The sequence below is a fragment of the Argopecten irradians genome, chromosome 3 (assembly GCF_041381155.1).
Source record: "Argopecten irradians isolate NY chromosome 3, Ai_NY, whole genome shotgun sequence".
Lineage (NCBI taxonomy): Eukaryota > Metazoa > Mollusca > Bivalvia > Pectinida > Pectinidae > Argopecten > Argopecten irradians.
In genome coordinates, this window is record NC_091136.1 from 21371027 (window position 1) to 21391145 (window position 20119).

The 20119-nt window shown below is 36.2% G+C and overlaps 1 protein-coding gene across 1 annotated transcript in view; it reads left to right on the plus strand.

Annotated features, from left to right (window-relative positions):
* Positions 1 to 18848, plus strand: part of LOC138319549 (protein capicua homolog) — a 28174-nt gene extending 9326 nt beyond the window's left edge. The window contains exons 5-24 of the mRNA XM_069262701.1: positions 248 to 460; positions 785 to 948; positions 1369 to 1554; positions 1952 to 2096; positions 2604 to 2824; positions 3032 to 3078; positions 3852 to 3937; positions 4445 to 4665; positions 5009 to 5210; positions 5585 to 7544; positions 7797 to 7912; positions 8159 to 8362; positions 8669 to 8842; positions 9184 to 9470; positions 9760 to 9867; positions 10012 to 10157; positions 10726 to 10871; positions 11584 to 11769; positions 11911 to 12060; positions 12275 to 18848. Of these exons, the coding sequence (XP_069118802.1) occupies positions 248 to 460; positions 785 to 948; positions 1369 to 1554; positions 1952 to 2096; positions 2604 to 2824; positions 3032 to 3078; positions 3852 to 3937; positions 4445 to 4665; positions 5009 to 5210; positions 5585 to 7544; positions 7797 to 7912; positions 8159 to 8362; positions 8669 to 8842; positions 9184 to 9470; positions 9760 to 9867; positions 10012 to 10157; positions 10726 to 10871; positions 11584 to 11769; positions 11911 to 12060; positions 12275 to 12543 (5231 nt within the window). The 3' untranslated portion in view covers positions 12544 to 18848. The remainder of the gene's footprint in view (positions 1 to 247; positions 461 to 784; positions 949 to 1368; positions 1555 to 1951; positions 2097 to 2603; positions 2825 to 3031; positions 3079 to 3851; positions 3938 to 4444; positions 4666 to 5008; positions 5211 to 5584; positions 7545 to 7796; positions 7913 to 8158; positions 8363 to 8668; positions 8843 to 9183; positions 9471 to 9759; positions 9868 to 10011; positions 10158 to 10725; positions 10872 to 11583; positions 11770 to 11910; positions 12061 to 12274) is intronic.
* Positions 18849 to 20119: the final 1271 nt, after the last annotated feature.

Here is a 20119-nt window from a genome sequence, read left to right on the forward strand (position 1 = left end):
ACCTGGTACAAATCTTAAAAAATATGGAAATTGCTGTTTATTTATTTCTAGCTATGATAAGATATGTGTTTATTTGTTACATTTATTGTATAACTCTTCAACTGAGAAATTCAAAGGAGCCTCTTAATAAGATCTCATGACATGATTTGAATGTGTTCTATATATATTTAATAGCAAATGATACCTACTATCATCATTGATGGAAAAATTTGTTCATGCTATTCAATTGCTGAAAAATGTGTTACAGAAACTGAATCTAAGAAGCCTGTTCCGGTGTTTCCATGGCATTCACTTGTGCCATTTCTGACCAACACACGAGGAGAGCAAGCAGGTCAAGGCCGTCAGCAGCCTCAGGAGCCTTCCCCTACGCCTACAGCTCAGACTACCCCAGCCCAGCTGCCTGCTGCCAACAGTACACCCGAGGGGGCGCATCAGAGTGTATCCGATGCTGGTGGGGACGGTATGTAGACATAAACCTTCGTTTGGATAAAAGATTATCTCACTGACTAACTATAGTATAGCATACCCAGTACCTGATTTTTCTGTCAAGTTCGTCAAAAGTGCTGCAATTACAGTTATGTACATATGTATAACAATCAAGGCTGTTGGAAACTGTCATTATGGGAAAATAGAATATATAACTATCCTTTAAATATCTCGAAGGGATCTAGATTCTGATTTTGGATTTTTGATCTTAAAATATTTGAAAAGGTAGCTTTATCTGGTGTACAATAAATGTAGGATTGATCAGTTGATTGATAATTACTGCTCTTCCTTTTATCAGTGGCAGACGATGATAATGAGGACTATGATGATGATATGTTTGATGAGAAAGAACCTGGACCAGTGGAAACGGCTCCAAAAAAGGAACCAAAATCACCAACAAAGCGTCGCACCCAGTTAATAAGTGCTATTAAAGATGAAAAGGAGCCAAAGAGTCCTCGCAAGGTAAAACATGGATTATTTACATCATGTAATGGAAATAAATAAATATCAGCTATTTAACATAGAAATAAGATATGAAAAATGAAAATGTTATTGTCACTTGTTAGTCTCCAACTGCTCTATCGACCTTGGTTTAATGACATTGGATTCTTAAATCCAATTACCTGTACCAGTTTAACCATATTATTTTGGGAGTAGGCTGTTCACATGAACAGTGTGATGTACAATGACATTTATTTCTTTTGACAATCAAATAAGATACTTAATAGTTCATTAGTTCATATTTGTTAGTGTTACTGTTCAACAGGCAACAATTGCAACTTCTACAATAATAGCTACTAGTTCAATATATCAACAAGATCATTCCAGACAATGCAGTTCAGTGAGTTCAAAAGGGTGACTTTCTTTTGTTAATCATTTCAGTCGAAGGACAAGGACCATGTGAGACGACCTATGAATGCGTTTATGATCTTCAGTAAACGTCATCGTCACCTGGTCCACCAACGACATCCTAACCGGGACAACCGAACAGTCAGTAAAATTCTGGGAGAATGGTGGTATGCATTGGGCCCCAAGGAAAAACAAAAGTACCACGATTTAGCATACCAGGTTTGTATTCTGATTATTTTGTAACAAATATGGTGTGACATATGTATCATGACAAGGAATTTCAGGAGATTTATTTCATGCATGACATGAAAACATCAGAAGTAAACTTATGACTTTGTATATACAACGTATCAGAATTGTATTTTTGAGGATGTAAAAATGAAGTATAATCTAATTATTCAAACAGATTATTCAAACCTGATTTTGAAATCAATTCCTCATCAAAATAAATTACATTGTAATCTTATGAATGAATTGAATCCTGGACAGATCTGAGATCTTTGGAGGTCTGAGGTCGTGCAGCTAGTTACTGAAGTAGTATTGAGACACTGAATTTTACAAAAAAAACAACTTGTTTACATCTATTTATAATGTTAAAATATATACTGTTGAACAGGTGAAGGAAGCTCATTTCAAGGCTTATCCAGACTGGAAATGGTGCTCCAAAGAGAGAAAGAAATCCAGTACAATTGCTAATCAGCTGAAGCAGAGGGGCAGTACTGGGCGCAGACTGAGTTCAACTGATGACATGGAGGACCTAGGTGAATATCTACATTTTACATCATCAGCTTAACATTACTGCTGTTTATGTGTAAATTCATATCATCTTTATGTCTTTATATTTGACTTGTTTGATAGTGATTTATTCCAACAACGGATTTAAAGTGAAAAATAAGGGCTATTTTTTTTTAATTTGTAAAATGCCTGCCAATTACCAGGAAGTAGCTATAGCACTTGTTTAGGATGAACACTCATAGAAAGTCTTAAATCATGGATTTATCTAATAATAGAAAAAAAGGAATGAAGACAAAGGATTTATTTTTGAGAGGGAGAATTAATAATATGCATGCAAATTTTATTTGTTTAAAACAAAATTTCTTTCAGTGACGTGAAAAATGAGTTTGAATTAGAAATGCATTTTCTAGCCCATACAATAATTAATGTATACATCATGGACAAAAAGAGAATCATAAAATGCTTAAAAATGTAACACAAAAACAATATCCTTATATGCATAGCTTAAATACTTGTCAACTCTGACCTTTTAGAAAAACCGTTACTAGAGGACTTGGAGGAAGAAATCAAGGTTCCAGATGACTTGGATGTTTTTAAGCTTCAAGATGATGTTATGGAGCGCACAGAACAGGAAAAGAGGTCGTTATTTGAGATCTCAAAAGTGAGATCCCAGAGCCTCTCCGCTGTTCCAAGAGATGGCAGTTCCGCCTTTCTCCCTCCAAAAAAAGAAGAGGATAAACAAAGGTTTGCTGAGGTAAACACAAAACTTATTATTCTATTGTTGTGTCATTAACAGTAGGAAGGACTCAAAACATGTTAGTAACGAACACGATTACAACAACTTCATGGTTATAAGGTACCTGCTGATGGTTTTCATTTTTCATCAATGCTCCAATAATCTGCTTAAATTATATGTATATAACAAACTGTAATTATAAGTATTTTTGTTGGTCCTTACAAGTTTGTTATTACAGTGTTGTACTGTACAGATGATATTTTCTTTCTGAGGTATGGGGCAGAGTTTTTAGGTCATCTGACCCGAAGGGTCAGGATGACCTATAGTCGTCATGTTTCTTCCGTCGTCGTCCGCCGTCCGCCGTACGTTAACTTTTCACATTTTGAACTTCTTCTCAAGTTCTACCAGTGCGATTTGGCTGAAACTTGCATGAAATGATCCTGCCATGGTCCCGACAAAGTGTTGTTTTTTTTTCGGGTCAATCCGAAATCCAAGATGGCCGCCACAGCCGCCATCTTGAAAACACATTTTGAACTTCTTCTCAAGTTCTACCGTTGCGATTAGGCTGAAACTTGCATGAAATGATCCTGACATGGTCCCGACAAAGTGTTGTTATTTTTCCGGTCGATCCGAAATCCAAGATGGCCGCCACAGCCGCCATCTTGAAAATACATTTTGAACTTCTTCTCAAGTTCTAACGGTGCAATTAGGCTGAAACTTGCATGAAATGATCCTGACTTTGTCCCGACAAAGTGTTGTTACTTTTCGGGTCGATCCAAAATCCAAGATGGCCGCCACAGCCGCCATCTTGAAAACACATTTTGAACTTCTTCTAAAGTTTTACACCGGTGCGATTTGGCTGAATTGCATGAAATGATCCTGACATGGTCCCGACAAAGTGTTGTTACTTTTCGGGTCAATCCGAAATCCAAGATGGCCGCCAAAGCCGCCATCTTGAAAACACATTTTGAACTTCTTCTCAAGTTCTACCGGTGCGATTTGGCTGAAACTTGCATGAAATGATCCTGACATGGTCCCGACAAAGTGTTGAAAGTACAATTGCTAATCAGCTGAAGCAGAGGGGCAGTACTGGGCGCAGACTGAGTTCAACTGATGACATGGAGGACCTAGGTGAATATCTACATTTTACATCATCAGCTTAACATTACTGCTGTTTATGTGTAAATTCATATCATCTTTATGTCTTTATATTTGACTTGTTTGATAGTGATTTATTCCAACAACGGATTTAAAGTGAAAAATAAGGGCTATTTTTTTTTAATTTGTAAAATGCCTGCCAATTACCAGGAAGTAGCTATAGCATTTGTTTAGGATGAACACTCATAGAAAGTCTTAAATCATGGATTAATCTAATAATAGAAAAAAAGGAATGAAGACAAAGGATTTATTTTTGAGAGGGAGAATTAATAATATGCATGCAAATTTTATTTGTTTAAAACAAAATTTCTTTCAGTGACGTGAAAAATGAGTTTGAATTAGAAATGCATTTTCTAGCCCATACAATAATTAATGTATACATCATGGACAAAAAGAGAATCATAAAATGCTTTAAAATGTAACACAAAAACAATATCCTTATATGCATAGCTTAAATACTTGTCAACTCTGACCTTTTAGAAAAACCGTTACTAGAGGACTTGGAGGAAGAAATAAAGGTTCCAGATGACTTGGATGTTTTTAAGCTTCAAGATGATGTTATGGAGCACACAGAACAGGAAAAAAGGTCATTATTTGAGATCTCAAGAGTGAGATCCCAGAGCCTCTCCGCTGTTCCAAGAGATGGCAGTTCCGCCTTTCTCCCTCCAAAAAAAGAAGAGGATAAACAAAGGTTTGCTGAGGTAAACACAAAACTTATTATTCTATTGTTGTGTCATTAACAGTAGGAAGGACTCGAAACATATTAGTAACGAACACGATTACAACAACTTCATGGTTATAAGGTACCTGCTGATGGTTTTCATTTTTCATCAATGCTCCAATAATATGCTTAAATTATATGTGTATGACAAACTGTAATTATAAGTATTTTTGTTGGTCCTTACAAGTTTGTTATCACAGTGTTGTACTGTACAGATGATATTTTCTTTCTGAGGTATGGGGCAGAGTTTTTAGGGTTTTGGGTTTATTAATGACAGTTTATCTAATCACAAATGCTCATATTTTGCCTCTGATTTTCTAAAGGATCTGAAACGACAGTTCATGCCAAACCAACAGGGCTTCTCCTCAGCTACAAATGTTTCTATAGCAACTGGAAGTCAGCAGAAGCAACAAGTGAGTCAATCCCAGCATCCACAGTTTTGTGCTATGGTTTCCAGGGAGACAGATGGTGACGATGCCTACAGTGATGAAGAGAGAATGGTGATAGACGAGGATAAAAAAGATGGTGAGGAATTGTTTTGATAGCAGTAAAAAGTTGTCGAGAAATTGTTTCGTAATAGCAAGCTATTCATCTGAAATGGGGAGGAAGTGCTTTTGTTGCCTGATCCAGCCCATCTTCTGTAAAGTACGTCAGACTTATCTCTAGAATTAAGAATTAATGTGACTCTCTCCTAATTCATAAATCATTAAATGTCTTGCTGTGCATCTTTCTCTTAGTATCTATGATGGATATTTATTTACATATTGAAGTATAAAGTATTTACATCAGTGTGTAGTGTGTACATTTTCCCCTTTCTCTATAAAACTATTATGTAAGCACCCTACCCCTTTAGTTTTCCCTATACAGACCATTATATAAGAAGCCTCTGACTGTTCCAGGTCCTGACGATGTTGGTGACACCAGTGAAACAGAGACAAGAAAACTTGAATGTAATGAGAATGTGTATGATAGTGAGACAGACAGTCAGACAGAGGAGGATATTCTTATTGAAAACAAAGCTTTTCCTCAACAACGATTCTCTCCAGTAATGAAACACATAAGTCCATCAGAGATTCCATACCGTCCAACTCCAATACGGAAACTTCCGGAATCTTCTGGACAATCGACAGCCTCCACTATGGGAACTTCAGAAGGTGATAGTCCCCGACCTTCAAGTGCTGGAGGATTTAGACCAAAGGGGGCTGTATTCCGATCAAAGTCCAATAAACAATCCAGAGTAATGTCAACAGGAAGTGCTTTTGGAAATGAGGCTCCTTCATCACAGCATTTTAATGTCAATCGCCACGAGTCACCATCACGGACTCCAGTGACCCAACAGCACACAGTCAAGGTCGGGCAGATGAAACTACACAATATCACCATGACAACACAGGAAAATCAGCAGATTCTTGTGTCTTCAAACACAGAGACATTTCTCGGAAAGCAGAATGGGCGAGGACCGGTAATGAACAAAGTAACACAAAAACTGCGTGGGAAACCACAACAGTTACAGCAGGTCCATATACAGCCAAGTGTGTCACCCCACGGAGGGATACAGGTGGGCAAACCTGTCACGTCCAGTACAGTTCAGCTAGTGCCATTTACTCAGACTGTAGCTACTAGTGCTAATTATGGATCAAATATGGTAGTACCCACATACTCCACCATGGGCAAACCCATCACCACACCAGTACCAATAGCCTCTAAACCGTTTGTGTCTATGCAGCAGGCACAGATCGGCACACCAACACTACTTAAACAGGCTGTGACAGGCAATGGGCTGCACCAGCAGCAGCAGACTTTACTACAGGCTTCATCTAATGGAAATGTGAAAAATGTGGGTACTATCTTGGTACAGAATATTCCTTCAAGTCAATATGGCATGTTGTTGAATACAACATCAATTACTTCCTCAGTTAATAATAAGACGACAGCTGTACCTGCTGTTCCGTCAAATATGTCGAATGCCTTCATCACGACAATCCGCAATGTGGTGCCGTCCCAGTCAGCACCTGTGTCTCAGGCTAACCCTCCAAACCAGGCTCTCCCTCAGGCTACCCTGCTCAACACTCTGGTCCTCAAACAGAACCAGGTGGCACATCCTCAGCAGGCACCGTCACCACAGCAACAGCCAGTACAGCAAACCATCAACCTATCACAGGCAGGAATACAGCCCACACATGTCCAGTACATACTTCCTTCAGTCAGGGTAGCCACACCAAATGGAGGAAAAGTACAAAATGTAGTCCAGATGGCACTACCAGCAACTCCTGTACAACAGAACAACATCCAGCTGGCTTTTGCAGGCCAACATTCACAACTTAATTCTCCTTTACCACAACAACAAATCTCCCAGCATTCCCAGCAACATCCTCCATTACAGCCGTCTCCCCAGCCGGTCCAGACAGGAAAGGTCCAGTTAGCTCCAGTAGCAGGAAATGGGTTAAAGGTCACAGCAATGACAAGTCAGGGCAAGGTTTTACAGCACCAGCAAGGAGGGCTCCTCAGTACACACGCCAATCTGGCATCACCTATTGTTCTTAATCAGACCAAGCCGAATCAGTCGGTCCCCATGGTGACACAGTTTGTAGCCATGAGTCAGAGCCAACAGGTACAGATGCCAAGTGCATCCCAAGGTCAAGGTTACATGTCAATACAAGGCGGACCGCACACACCTACCCAGCTACAGATTCACCCGCAGGCACACACTCAACTCATACAGCAACAAGGGGGACAACTCCAGGTTCATGGCACGCAACTTCAAGTACAGCAAGTCCAACAGGGAGGGCAACTCCAGGTGCAGCAAATGCAAACAGCAACCCAACAACAAGCAAAATTATTGCTGCCATCTACACAAAAGTATGTACAATTAATTTATCTTTTGTCTGTATCCGGTATATTTTTCCTAGATCCTATTAATTGGCTGTGTTCAGCTGTTCTTCATAATTATGTTTAGAATCTTTGTGTTTTATCTAATATCACATAAATTCCAAACAAATTAATCACTTAAGGTAACACTGAAAATGTGATGTATATTAATGCATAAAAAATAGCTGTGTTTTAACCAATTTTTTTGCTTTATAAGTCTTAGAAATGTTTTTATTTATATAGGATGTATGTACAACCCAGTTCTATCAACACAGTACCCATGGCTGCCTCCCCTCTCCCTAAACTGGACGGAGTTCAAGGGGTCAACTCTCCTACATTCATCAACTATGTTCAACAAAGTAGGCTCTAATGTCTTTATTACAATGTTGATTTGATATGAATAATGATATACAAAATAACTGTTTTTGTACACTTGATATTTATCTACATCATTTGATATAGCCGTTAAAGTGTTACATATGACATTAAAAAAACATGGCTGGATAAAATGTTTTTATTCTTACACATGTATTTGGATGTTTGGATTTCAAATTCAGTATTACGGTACTTTAAAACCAATTTTGATGTGATATTTATATCAACAGATCCCCAGGGAGCTGTACAGCAGGTGATGATACAACCGCCTCATCAGACCCAAACACGCTCGCCCGCCCCTAGCCCAGGGGCTCCCTCTGCACCACAGGGCCCAGTGACCTACTCTTCACAGGCTACACTGGCTCCCAAAACAGTTGTAACCACTCCTAAAGCTGCCAGCCCGCCCCAGATACAAACCAGTGCTGCATACCAAGGTAGGCAGTCTATTGATAATTAGATTAGCTAATAATCCAAACTTTCCTGAACTTTTTAAAAATAATGTTAACCAAAATCTCATTTCAAGATCAGTTCAATAAACCCTAGCATTCATTTTAGTAAAGGTAAATTGCTGTTGTCCTTTGGTCGAAGCAGAATGCTGATCTCATGGCAGTTTTTTCAAATAGACAGATGACTTTAATAAAGTTTAGATTGATGCATAAACTGGGGCCTGAACTTATAGGATATAATCTTTCTGGCCTTATTCTAGTGTCAATACTAACATTTGGCTTGTTATTTGATAGGACTGTATAAGCAGCAGCCTCCAGCATCCACCAGTGTGCCGGTCAGCACCTCTGGAGTGGACATCGGCTACATCACAGGGGCCAACCTACAGTCCAAGTCCTACAGGGTCAAGGCCACTATCGCCAATATCCCCGTGGCAACAGAGAGCCTCCAGGTCACATCAGCATTGCAAGGTTAGCTAGTCCCCAGGACTATAGAGCATTAACAGAGGATTATCTATGCCAGAATAACTGAGTCTTATCATTGAAATAATTAATTATAGCAATAGTTTAAATTCATGAAAAAAATCAGTGTTTTCGTTGATTTATTTGCCCTCCAAAACGTTCTTTTAACACAGAGTAAGAGGAAACTCAGCAGGGACATGCAAAATAGTTCATATTAAACCAAGTTGTCATATAAACAACGGATTATATTAAGTATTCCATGTTTTGTTAAGACTATTGCAGTCGCCTGTAATAGTGATTACTTATAATCACCAGATTGGGATTTGTAAGTTTTATAACTTTTTTACCAGGTCAAAGGCCCCTGACATCCCCAGTTCAAAGTCCTCATTCTGTAAGTCTCTACCGCAATCACCACCATGGTAGCCCTCCTCAACCAATCAGCAGTGAACACAAGCCCAAGAAACCCTCCCCATTGGTCCTCTCGTATGAACCAATCAGACAGTCCCCTGAATCAGAAGAGGAACAGGAAGAAGACGATGATGATTTTGAAGATCAGAGTAAAGAACAAAGGGTGAAGAAACAGCAAGAACTACAAGGGGACAGAAAGAGGGAAAAGAAGGAAGGCCTGAAAGTGATGGTGAGTGTAAGATTTACTCATCAAAAGGACCAAACTACCTGTCTTATCTGTTGTCATTCACAGAGCTAACAGTTTGGTTATGACAGGGGTGGATATGATGACAGTGATATGAACCCCTGGAATATTAAGGATGGTGTTTGATAAGCAGAATAGAACTGAATATCTGCATCAGTGACACCATATGATTGATAAGACACTGTGAGTTAGTGATCTGATAATATTACAGAGTAGAAATGTTGCTCTTTCATCGTGTTTATAATGGATTTATAAGTAAAGTTTTATTCTACAGAGTTCATCTGACAAATCATCATCAGAAGTGGAGCCATCTAGTGCTGATGATTCCATGCCAGCTCCCCAGACCCCCTCAGTAGACTCGTCTGTTAACAGTCCGCGCCCGGTACGTACACCACAAACACCAAAATCAATGTTACATTTTAAGTTTTAATTACATTAAAATTAATATCAAAAGTATTGAATATTTTGGATAACTGATTTTACTGCTGTACCACAAACTTTGACTCTATATGTTGTTGGATTACAGAAGCCCAAGCACAAGCCCCCTCCCATACCTGTACCACAGTCACCCCTTGCTGGAGGGGACTCGGCCTTTGCCTCGCCAGGTCCTGGGACTAACAGCCCTAGACGTGCGGTCTCTTTCAAAAACAAAATGCAGGATGGAATGGAAAAGTAAGTGATTTCACTATAACTCAATAATATTTGTTTAACAAATGATTTTGATTGGTGATTTGCTTTTTCCCCACCATTCACTGATTTGTCACCTGATTTATATATGAGAGATTCCTCTTGTCAACTCCTAGGGCGTAGGTATGACAGATAGCATGGGCTAACCTTTTGAATAGGAATTACTTGCAAAACAATTTCTAGTATCATTTGTGACGTCATGAATATATGCCACATAACTGGCATACATTGATCAAGTTTAATGTGCAATCATTTATGTCCATGTAGACAGTGCTGAGGATCTTAACCAAATCTCATGAATTGGTGGGAACACAACTAGCCTTGGGTTGGACATTCATTAGTTATCCCTCAGGTTTTCTTTTCATTTCAACCCTAAGGCAGGGGAAGATTCTTTTAATCCATTGGTATATTCACTTGAAACACATTTTTTCACAGTATACAAAGACAAATACAAAAGAAACATTTGACCCTGTACCTTGTATGTATGTTACATTTTAATAATTACGATGGAAGCCGTAGTGATCAGACTTTAACTATGTCTGGATTATTACAGAGTGCTTCAGGAAGTCAACTTTGACAAGAGGTTTGAGGCCCTGCCACAGTTTGTCCCTGAACAAACCAATATGGATTCACCTGTTCCTCAGAGCCCACGGGCAATCATCAGCTGCTACAAGAGGCGACGTAAAGTGTCAACACTAGGTACAGGGCACTTCTATAAATTTCTTTCCTTATAGGCTATTATATGTATGATATTATAATCAGAAATAGTCAAGATGTTGAAAAAGTATAGTATAGGAATATAGCGGAATTTTTCTATATTGAAAAAAGTATTGCTATATGTTCTATATTCATGTGATCAATTTTAAGTGATAAAAGTTTAAGAGAACAACACATTAAATATTGTCAGAAATAAACATTCTTCTCAACAGTTATTTTTGTAGTCAGGATGACTGAGAGCAACATTATAAAACACAATTTTTGCATTTTATTTCAAAAAGTGCTTCAGATAGACCCACCCTCAGAAGTAATTTTATTGGAATGCCACCCTGGCACAGAAGGGATTTTATTTTGAACCCACCATGGCACATACTATTTTTTAAAGTGCCTTCCCTGGGTGCCATATATGTTTTGCTGGAACAGCCCTAATCAATTTTGATATGAACAGCTACAAAATATTGACATGAAACAAGCTTTAAACAAAGCTCACTTAAAACAAACAAAGCTCACTTAAAACAAACAAAGTGTATATTTTGAACAATTGGCTGTTGCATTGATGACCTCTCTAGAAATGAAAGAGAAAAACAAATGGATGCTTCAAAACTCTTTATCTAAAATAGAACTGAACTAAGATGACCTATTTTAGTTAGTGCATATTACCTAAATAGAACTTAACTAAGATGATCTATTTCAGCTACTGGTGAGTCGACTCCCAATGAGACATTCGACCCGGTATCTCCGAGCTACAAGAAGTTTTCCAGTGAATCTGAGACGGGAACCCCACAAACACCTCGCAGTGCCAGGTTTGAGGACAATATGTTCTTTGGTCGTAACTTCAGTTTGGAAACCTTGGCTGATGCCGCAGTCTCATCAAAGCCAGGTATGTCGTCTTAGCTACATAGGATCTTAGACATACTAGGTTCATTTCATATACATGTATATAAGATTTCCTTAAATAGTCACATGTTTTAAAAGATGATTTTCAATAATATATTTCTTGCATATAATGTATCTGTTTCAGTAGAAGATTTCTTAGAGAGTGGACTGAGCTCACCGATGACACCTAGAACTCCGAACTCACCGGGGCAATTCTCATCTCTCCGAAGGATTCTTGATCAAAGAAGGCAACTTGTCATGCAGTTGTTTCAGGAACATGGCCTCTTCCCTTCAGGTGAGTGAATAAATCAATTATAGTATCAGGGAATGAAGATGCAATGAAAAACTTGATATAGAGATTTTATGACAACTTTTGACAATTTTATGTTGCTTGTTTACTGTTAGAAAGAACTGAAAATTTAAGTGCAGACAGGATTTTTTTCCACTTTTTTTTCAAGTTTAAGAAAAAAAGAAGTATACATATAAAATCTAAACATGTACTATTTCAGCCCAAGCCACAGCCAATTTCCAGGCAGAGCATGCGTCAGTTTTCCCGTCGAAAGTCTGTCTTCAGCTGAAGATTCGAGAGGTACGACAAAAGATGATGGCCCAGTCAGCAGCTGTGGAGAAAGCAGCATCTGGTGAGGTTTCTAGTGGCAGCATGCCATCAACTCCTGTACCCTCCTTACCGGCCCCTGGGGACTCAGACAGCAGTACTGGGGGTCAGGAGTCTCATCCAGGGGAAGACAACTCAGCGGCTATGGAAGAAGATAAATAGTTCTTTGAAGTATGGAGTCTTAAGATTTGGTCAGAAGTAGTTTTGTTGATTAGAAATGTTGAGAAGTGTGGTATTACCCTGATAAGTACACTGCCTCCATGGGGTTACAGAGTTATCTGTCCTTGGAAGTTGCTATTACTTTTTGCATCAATAATTTTATCAGTATCGTAGTACATTTCTAAGAAAACAATTTAATTTTCACCAAAGCATAAATTTGAAATGCAGCTGCAAGGCCAGATAACTCTTGAATACTTAATAGCCAATATATAGAGTATTTGAGGATTATTGGCATTTTATAATTTGGTGTAAAGTATGAACATAAATGTTCAACAAAAACAGCTGTGCCATAATAAACTCTTTTTAGTTTATATGTTTAAAATTGCATTTATGAATGTAATATTGTGATATTTTACAGTATACAAAGATGATTATTTACAACTGATGTTATGTAAATTTATAGTGAAGGTTAAGACTGGCACCATGTAAGCTTTTGTTCAAGGTTTTGACACATGTATGTGATTGAAAATATATTTTAAAAGTTCTGACTGAAATGTTATGGGTTAAATGGATGCTGTTGACTGATTTTGTGTTAGTGTTAAAGATTTTAATTGACAACTAGTAATTTATTTTGCTAATGAACACTACATACATAAATATATGCAGGTAATTACATTTCCGCTCATTCAGATTCATTTTGTTCCCGAAGAGATTAGCATTATTGTTAAGAGATAATTGTATAAATTTCATTTGTTCTCGTTGATAATATTTTAATGGTTCAGCTTGTTTTCATCTTTGAAATTTGATTTTCTACTGGTACATAGTATATAAAACAATGAACATGATGTCCAATGGATTGCCTAGAAAGGGATTGCTTAGTAAAGGTGACTGTGTGGTTAAAATGTCCTCTACCACTAACACATAATTACTAGGCCACAGTTAAACACCCACAAAATGCCAGGTACTGATAATGGGCCAGTGCCATGTTTTTTTCTCAGTAATCTTTTCTCACTTTTGAAATTTTGTCTATGAATGTCAGGATCAACTGGTAGATTGAAATTTTGTCAATGAATGTCAGGATCAACTGATAGATTTTCATCAGAATAATTTGATTGAGATATATAACAGATAGCCATGCTTGTCAACTTTTTGTGGCTGTAGTTGACAAAAGTTCATTGTTTCATTATGATACCATGTATTATTGTATATAAATGTAATGATAAGTAACTGTCATTTCATGTTGACTCCTGATATGCTTCCAAGACCCAAAATGGAACAAATGAAGCAGAAAAAAGAAGGTCAATATTATGCAGTCCTACCTTAGATCTGTTATGTGCTATGGAATTAAGTCAAATGGGCTAGATCTACTATGTATATCTGTATATGTTTCTTTCTTTATTTGTTTTATTTTGGGGTGTGAGCGCATCAGGTTCCTGTGGTAAATATTCATGAATATTCACGAGTTCTGAACAAGAGAAGGCTGGTCCTTCTGGCTCGTAGAAGTATAGTAGCTTTTAGTTTATAACTTAGACACAATTATTGTATCCTCATACATATAGTTTAATAATGACAGTGTGCACTTCAAAACTGTATGTAGATTAATTGCACTTATGAAAATTTCCTTTTCTTTCATAGATAAATCAATTGTGATATTCTTTGCTGTTGGTTTGACCAGAAATAATAATTTTCTGGCATCTCTAACATCAATAGTATCACTTGATAAATGATAGTGAAGCAACTGGGAAGAATTATACAGAAATGTGGTATGCATAGTTTTCAGATGCTAGCTTTTTGTCATCAATTTATTCCCATTACATGCATTCAAAGCTGTAAATGTGTTGATGGTTTTTTGACAGCAGTTCTGTCTGTATGTAAATAGTTTATATTTGTAAAGAGTAGTTATATGTAAATAGGTGATGATTCAATATGAATATTGATGAGTAAACATGAACATTAATGAGAAAGCATGGTAATATTAACATGGATATTATGAGTAAACATGAATGATAATAGACAATTTGATGATGTTAAATTTAATATGTTATTGTAAAATTAGTTTTTAATTGGTATAACTGGTTATAAATTAACATTATTTAGTACAAGTGACAGTGAATGTATAGATTCTCACTATTGATGTAGCACAGTGAATTTTGTGAGCTGTGGCAGATTATTTGCTGTAAATTTGGTGATAGTGAAACCTTTGAATGCTTGTTCATTTCAAAATTTGTATAGAGGCTTCAGAAATTTCTACTGCTGTTGCATAATACTGACATTACTATAAAAAGAATAATGTTGAGGACCATGTTTTAGATGTGCTTAGAAAGCTTTTATTTTCCAAAATTTATTGTTGTCATGGCAACCAGATGACTATTCACAAGCTTTGTAAATTGGTTAATGATTCATTAATTGATTTCGATTAATTGATCAAATTTGATCACTTGATGTAACACATAGATGTCTATAATTTAAATTATTACATGTTTCGGTAATGGTTACCATAAAAACATAACAGATGCTTTTATCTGGTTAAAATTTAGACGTTTAATTTAGCTGAAAATTGTGAAAAACAGGTTTTGTAGGATGGCAAACACACAATCGATCCTCTGTCATTTAGTTGCCATGGTTATCAAATAATATGTCAAATGAACATATTAAACAAAATCTATACATGGATCATTGGTGAGCATATTTGGTCCTATTTCAAACATGTCATTTTTTTGTTGTGGTCTCATATGAAGGGTAGTGGGGTCATTAGTCAGCCATTGACTCGTACAGTTTTAGTTTGGATTAATCAGCATTATGATTTTAATTTTGTTGATATGTTACGTTTGATAGTAGTGTAAATAATATGTTACAGTTAGGGTAGTCCTATATCTATTGAGTTTGAGGCTTACAAAATTTGCTTTTAAACACTTTGAGGACTGTTTGCAATATTATTTCATCCGAAGTGCATCATTATTTGGAAATTCCTTGTGATTAATTCATTTTTACCCCATTTGAATAATCCACTAGTACTTTCATTATTTGAAAATATTTTTTATCAATGCTTGAAGCAAGAACATGATGCTACTTTCAATGAAAATTTTTTGCATCTTTTTTTTTTAATATAAAAAAAGTTGTTTCAGCTATTCCAGTGAACTGTGGACTGCTATATCTGAGGGGGGAATTCTATATTGTCCATTTTTTATTAGAAAAAGACAATTTGTGGCTTATGTTCTGAAACAGGTATTATTACAGACTGGAAGAGGAGGTAGCTTCATATGACAAAAAGAGTGACACAATAAGTAGTCCAGTTGTTTAATGTTATGCTTTTGTGCTATGAGTAGTTCAGTAGTTCTATCATATTGTTTATCAATATCATATTTGATACCTTTCTCCTTAACAACAAAGCAGCATTTAACAGTCGAAAGTAAAATGAATGTTTCCATCATGTTAGTGTATAACTCGGAACAAGTGCGTGTTTCGTGGTGATGCATTGATGGACCAAATTCTGGAAAATGGCTCTTCCATGTGCTTTGTCAGAACAGAACATTAATGGTTAGCAGTCCTGTTGGAAGTTTTAACTTTATCATGTGTCGGTGATCAGAACTTGACAAAGCGCTCTCGCCACACATAAACAAGGGAAACAGTTGTTAAAGCTGACAATACAGATTAAAATGCTTTCATTTTGAGGTTAAAATACTAAGGGCTGTTACAGAATAATCCATGTATGAGGAGTGGGAAGCTTTTACTAGTATATCAAAATTTGATGGGTGGCAGGGGTAAATCCCAATTTTCCAGTATTCATTATACTAAAAATGTTTTAATATTTCATCAGTGGTAGGGCCTCAGAAAGGAGCCTCCTGTCCCTCCAATGTGGATAATTTTGGAGCAGCCCTTAACTGCTTTGTCTGACTTCTGCCATACAGAGTCCACTTCTCACACTCACTTCTGTTAGAGACTATATGCTTTGTTTGAGGGAGAAAAATAACTGTCCCATCATTCCATTTTGTGGTTGTTTTAAATGAATGTGGTACTCTGGTTAAAGGTGACCTCAGATATTGTATTGTTTTTGAGCAATGTGTAAGAGACCTTTTTAATTGTGTTTATGTCGTGAGATTTTATGGAATTTGTCTTCAATCTCATTAAGTTTCACAAAACTTGTTTCCTAAAATTGTATATAACAAAAACACTTGCATGAAATATCTATGTATGTGTATAGATATGTAATGAATTCCAACAAGAGGAGTTGATTGATATTCTGGATGAAGTGCTTTTTCTGATAAAGAAAGATTTTATAATTGAAAACAAGTTTTATCAATTACATGCGTTTGCATGAATCTTTTGAATACTTGTTGTGATCTAGGGCATGTATGTTAATAGAAACATATTTTCACATTTTGCCTAAGATTCTTTTTAAGAATTCTGATAAGAAAATGTTTCTATAAATGTCTCTCTTCCTTTGCACTCAAAAGTTATGTCGATTTATTAACACATATTAAATAGCATCTGTTCGTTAGGATAATGGTATGTGGTATTATACAAGTTTTAGACAACTGTAATTATCTCTTAATTATAATTTATGAAATATGGATTGAAGATGTGTTTGTTGTCGTGCAATAGTGCTGATGTCGCCTTGGTAGTAAGTTGTCTATATCTAGTGACACTTTGAGGATGTTGCGATCTAATTTTGTAAAAAGAAATCACATTACCTGATTATATATATATATATATGCAAGTCCCAGATCTAATGAAAAATAATACTGCAGTTGGAAAGTCATTTAGCTTATTCAAGATTTAAGTCTATTCAAGATTTTTAAAAAATTTATTGTAGCTAGGATTTATGACAAACATATTTTTCAATAGATATCAAACCAGTACAATTGTTAATCTTGGATTTACTTTTTTGCTGAATATATAAACCATTTTGAGAATTTGTCAATCCAGGGGAGATCACTCTACATACAAACATCATTTTTGCTTTGTTGTCTTTAAGGGATAAATCTTGTACAAAATTCGGTTTTGATAATTTCATGCATTTTTGAAAGAAAACTATTCATGCAAAACTTCCTTAATTGGAGAAATTTTCACATAACATTTTCCTTTAAAATTGATAGCGATATTACAGACAAGATTTTTCAAAAGAACTGTATGTACCAACCTTCAATCAAAAATTGATGGGATTTGTTTGTTTAATTACAATCGTGGACTACTTGTTAATTTACAAAAGTCATTGCTGAAAAATTGTTATTGAAACTTTTCATTATCTCAAATACTCGTGAAACCATTCATTGGCTTTGACATCCATCTTTATATTTTGTGAATTATTTTTGTAATATCAAATATTTTATCAAAACAAGACAATTATAATGTAAACATTAAATTTCAAAACATAATTTACTCCATAGTATACCAGAGTTGATTAAGTTTTCTGTAGATCCCTAGAGAATATACAGTAAAAATAATTTGGTATCTGAAAAACAGGGACTAAACATAATTCCCATAATCTAGAATATTACAATATCCCTGGCATCTAGCATTATTGTTTGGGACCATTAGTAAAAGCAATTCTTTGAAAAGAACAAATTAATTTTCTTGCATGGATTGTTTTAAGAAATAAGTGTAATGCAGAATAGGTTTGGATGACCTTGTATTGCATGTATGTGTGTTTTCACACTGTAGAGGTCTAGAGGAGAAAAAATGGCAACTTTAACTTAAAATTGTATTTTTATTGGATACAAAGCTTCACACATTTAGGAGGGAGAGGTTTAAAGGCCACTGTGCAGTGCTTTACCTTTGTGTGGTGCAGGAGCTTTGTGGTGTAAATATTTGTAAATATTGCATATGTATATGTGTATAGATGATACAAATGGTTTTCAGAATGCGTCTGTGATAATTTCGTGTAGTTGGTTATATTGTGCCCATTGTTGTTTGTTATTATGCTATATACATATTAGTAGATATAAATGTGTCATTATCTTGGATGGTATGTATTGAAAGACTACTAGTGTTGTCTACCTTGACTTTGAGAACCTTCAACCCAAGGAACGATAAAACTGGATAGAGATTTATTCATATCATGATCATTCAAGTGTGTCGTCTGTGTACTAATTCAGGTATAGTGCACATCGTTTTATTCTACAAACTATTTTCATGATTAGTAATAAATAAGAAGTTCTATTTGGGAGGTGTGTGCTATTGTTTAGACTGAATGTCTAACTTGATAATTGTTTGTTGAATACTATGTTCAATGTCATTATAGTTACAGTGTTAAAGTCTTTTCCAGAGAATAATATTTGAATAAATATTATCTGTTGTTACAACTTCAACCTGATTTTTATTTGTTTATAAACGTTTGATGCTAACATAGACAAGCTCAAGTTGATCTGTGCTATTTATTGATAATATGTAAATTGAAAGAAATAATGAAACAATCAGATCTAGACTTTGACTACATGTTCAAGTTTTTCACACCAACCTGGCTTCTGACTTATAGCCCAGTTTTTAACCCAGTTCTATTCCACAGACATGAACATTCTAGCTCTCTAACCATGGGGGGTACTTGGTCCCTGACATAATGACCCAGTTCAGTTTTATGACACATGAACCTCATAACTCTGACCATGGGAGGTACTTGGTCCCTGACATAATGACCCAGTTCAGTTCTATGACACATGAACCTCATAACTCTGACCATGGGAGGTACTAGGTCCCTGACATAATGACCCAGTTCAGTTCTATGACACATGAACCTCATAACTCTGACCATGGGATGTACTAGGTCCCTGACATAATGACCCAGTTCAGTTCTATGACACATGAACCTCATAACTCTGACCATGGGATGTACTTGGTCCCTGACATAATGACCCAGTTTAGTTCCCTGAGACATGAACCTCCTAGCTCTCTAACCATGGGAGGCACTAGGACATAATGACCCAGTTCAGTTCTATGACACATGAACCTCATAACTCTGACCATTGGAGGTACTTGGTCCCCAACATAATGACCCAGTTCAGTTCTATGACACATGAACCTCATAACTCTGACCATTGGAGGTACTTGGTCCCCAACATAATGCCCAAGTTCAGTTTCCCGAGACATGAACCTCCTATATTAGCTACAGCTAAGCCTATCTTACTATTTGAGAAACTTGCATAGTCCGACATTTAATCCTGTTTAATTCCCCACACCAGATAAGGTTCAGTATTAGAATTATATCTGCTGTCCCCTTTGCATGGTCGTAAAAGGTGACTAAATTTGAAACTTGTTTTTTCTCTTCTTTAATATCTTTTTCAACTAACCAAGTTCTCACATACTACTCATGTTTTTAAAACACTCAGCATAAAGGGAAAGGGACAAATGGTTTGTCAGATATAGCCACCAGACAAGAAACAAATCAATTTGATCCACAGATCTCAATATAGTGTGTAGAATGAAAATCATTTTATAAGTACATAGTATATGGAACCGTAAAAATGATTTTTGAGTTTAAAATGCTGTTAAATTACTACTTCATGTCATAATGCTTTCTAAGTTAAAAAGTAGATAATATACAGTACTACAGACTAGTAGTACTAGCTTTAGGATAATTTGGTGA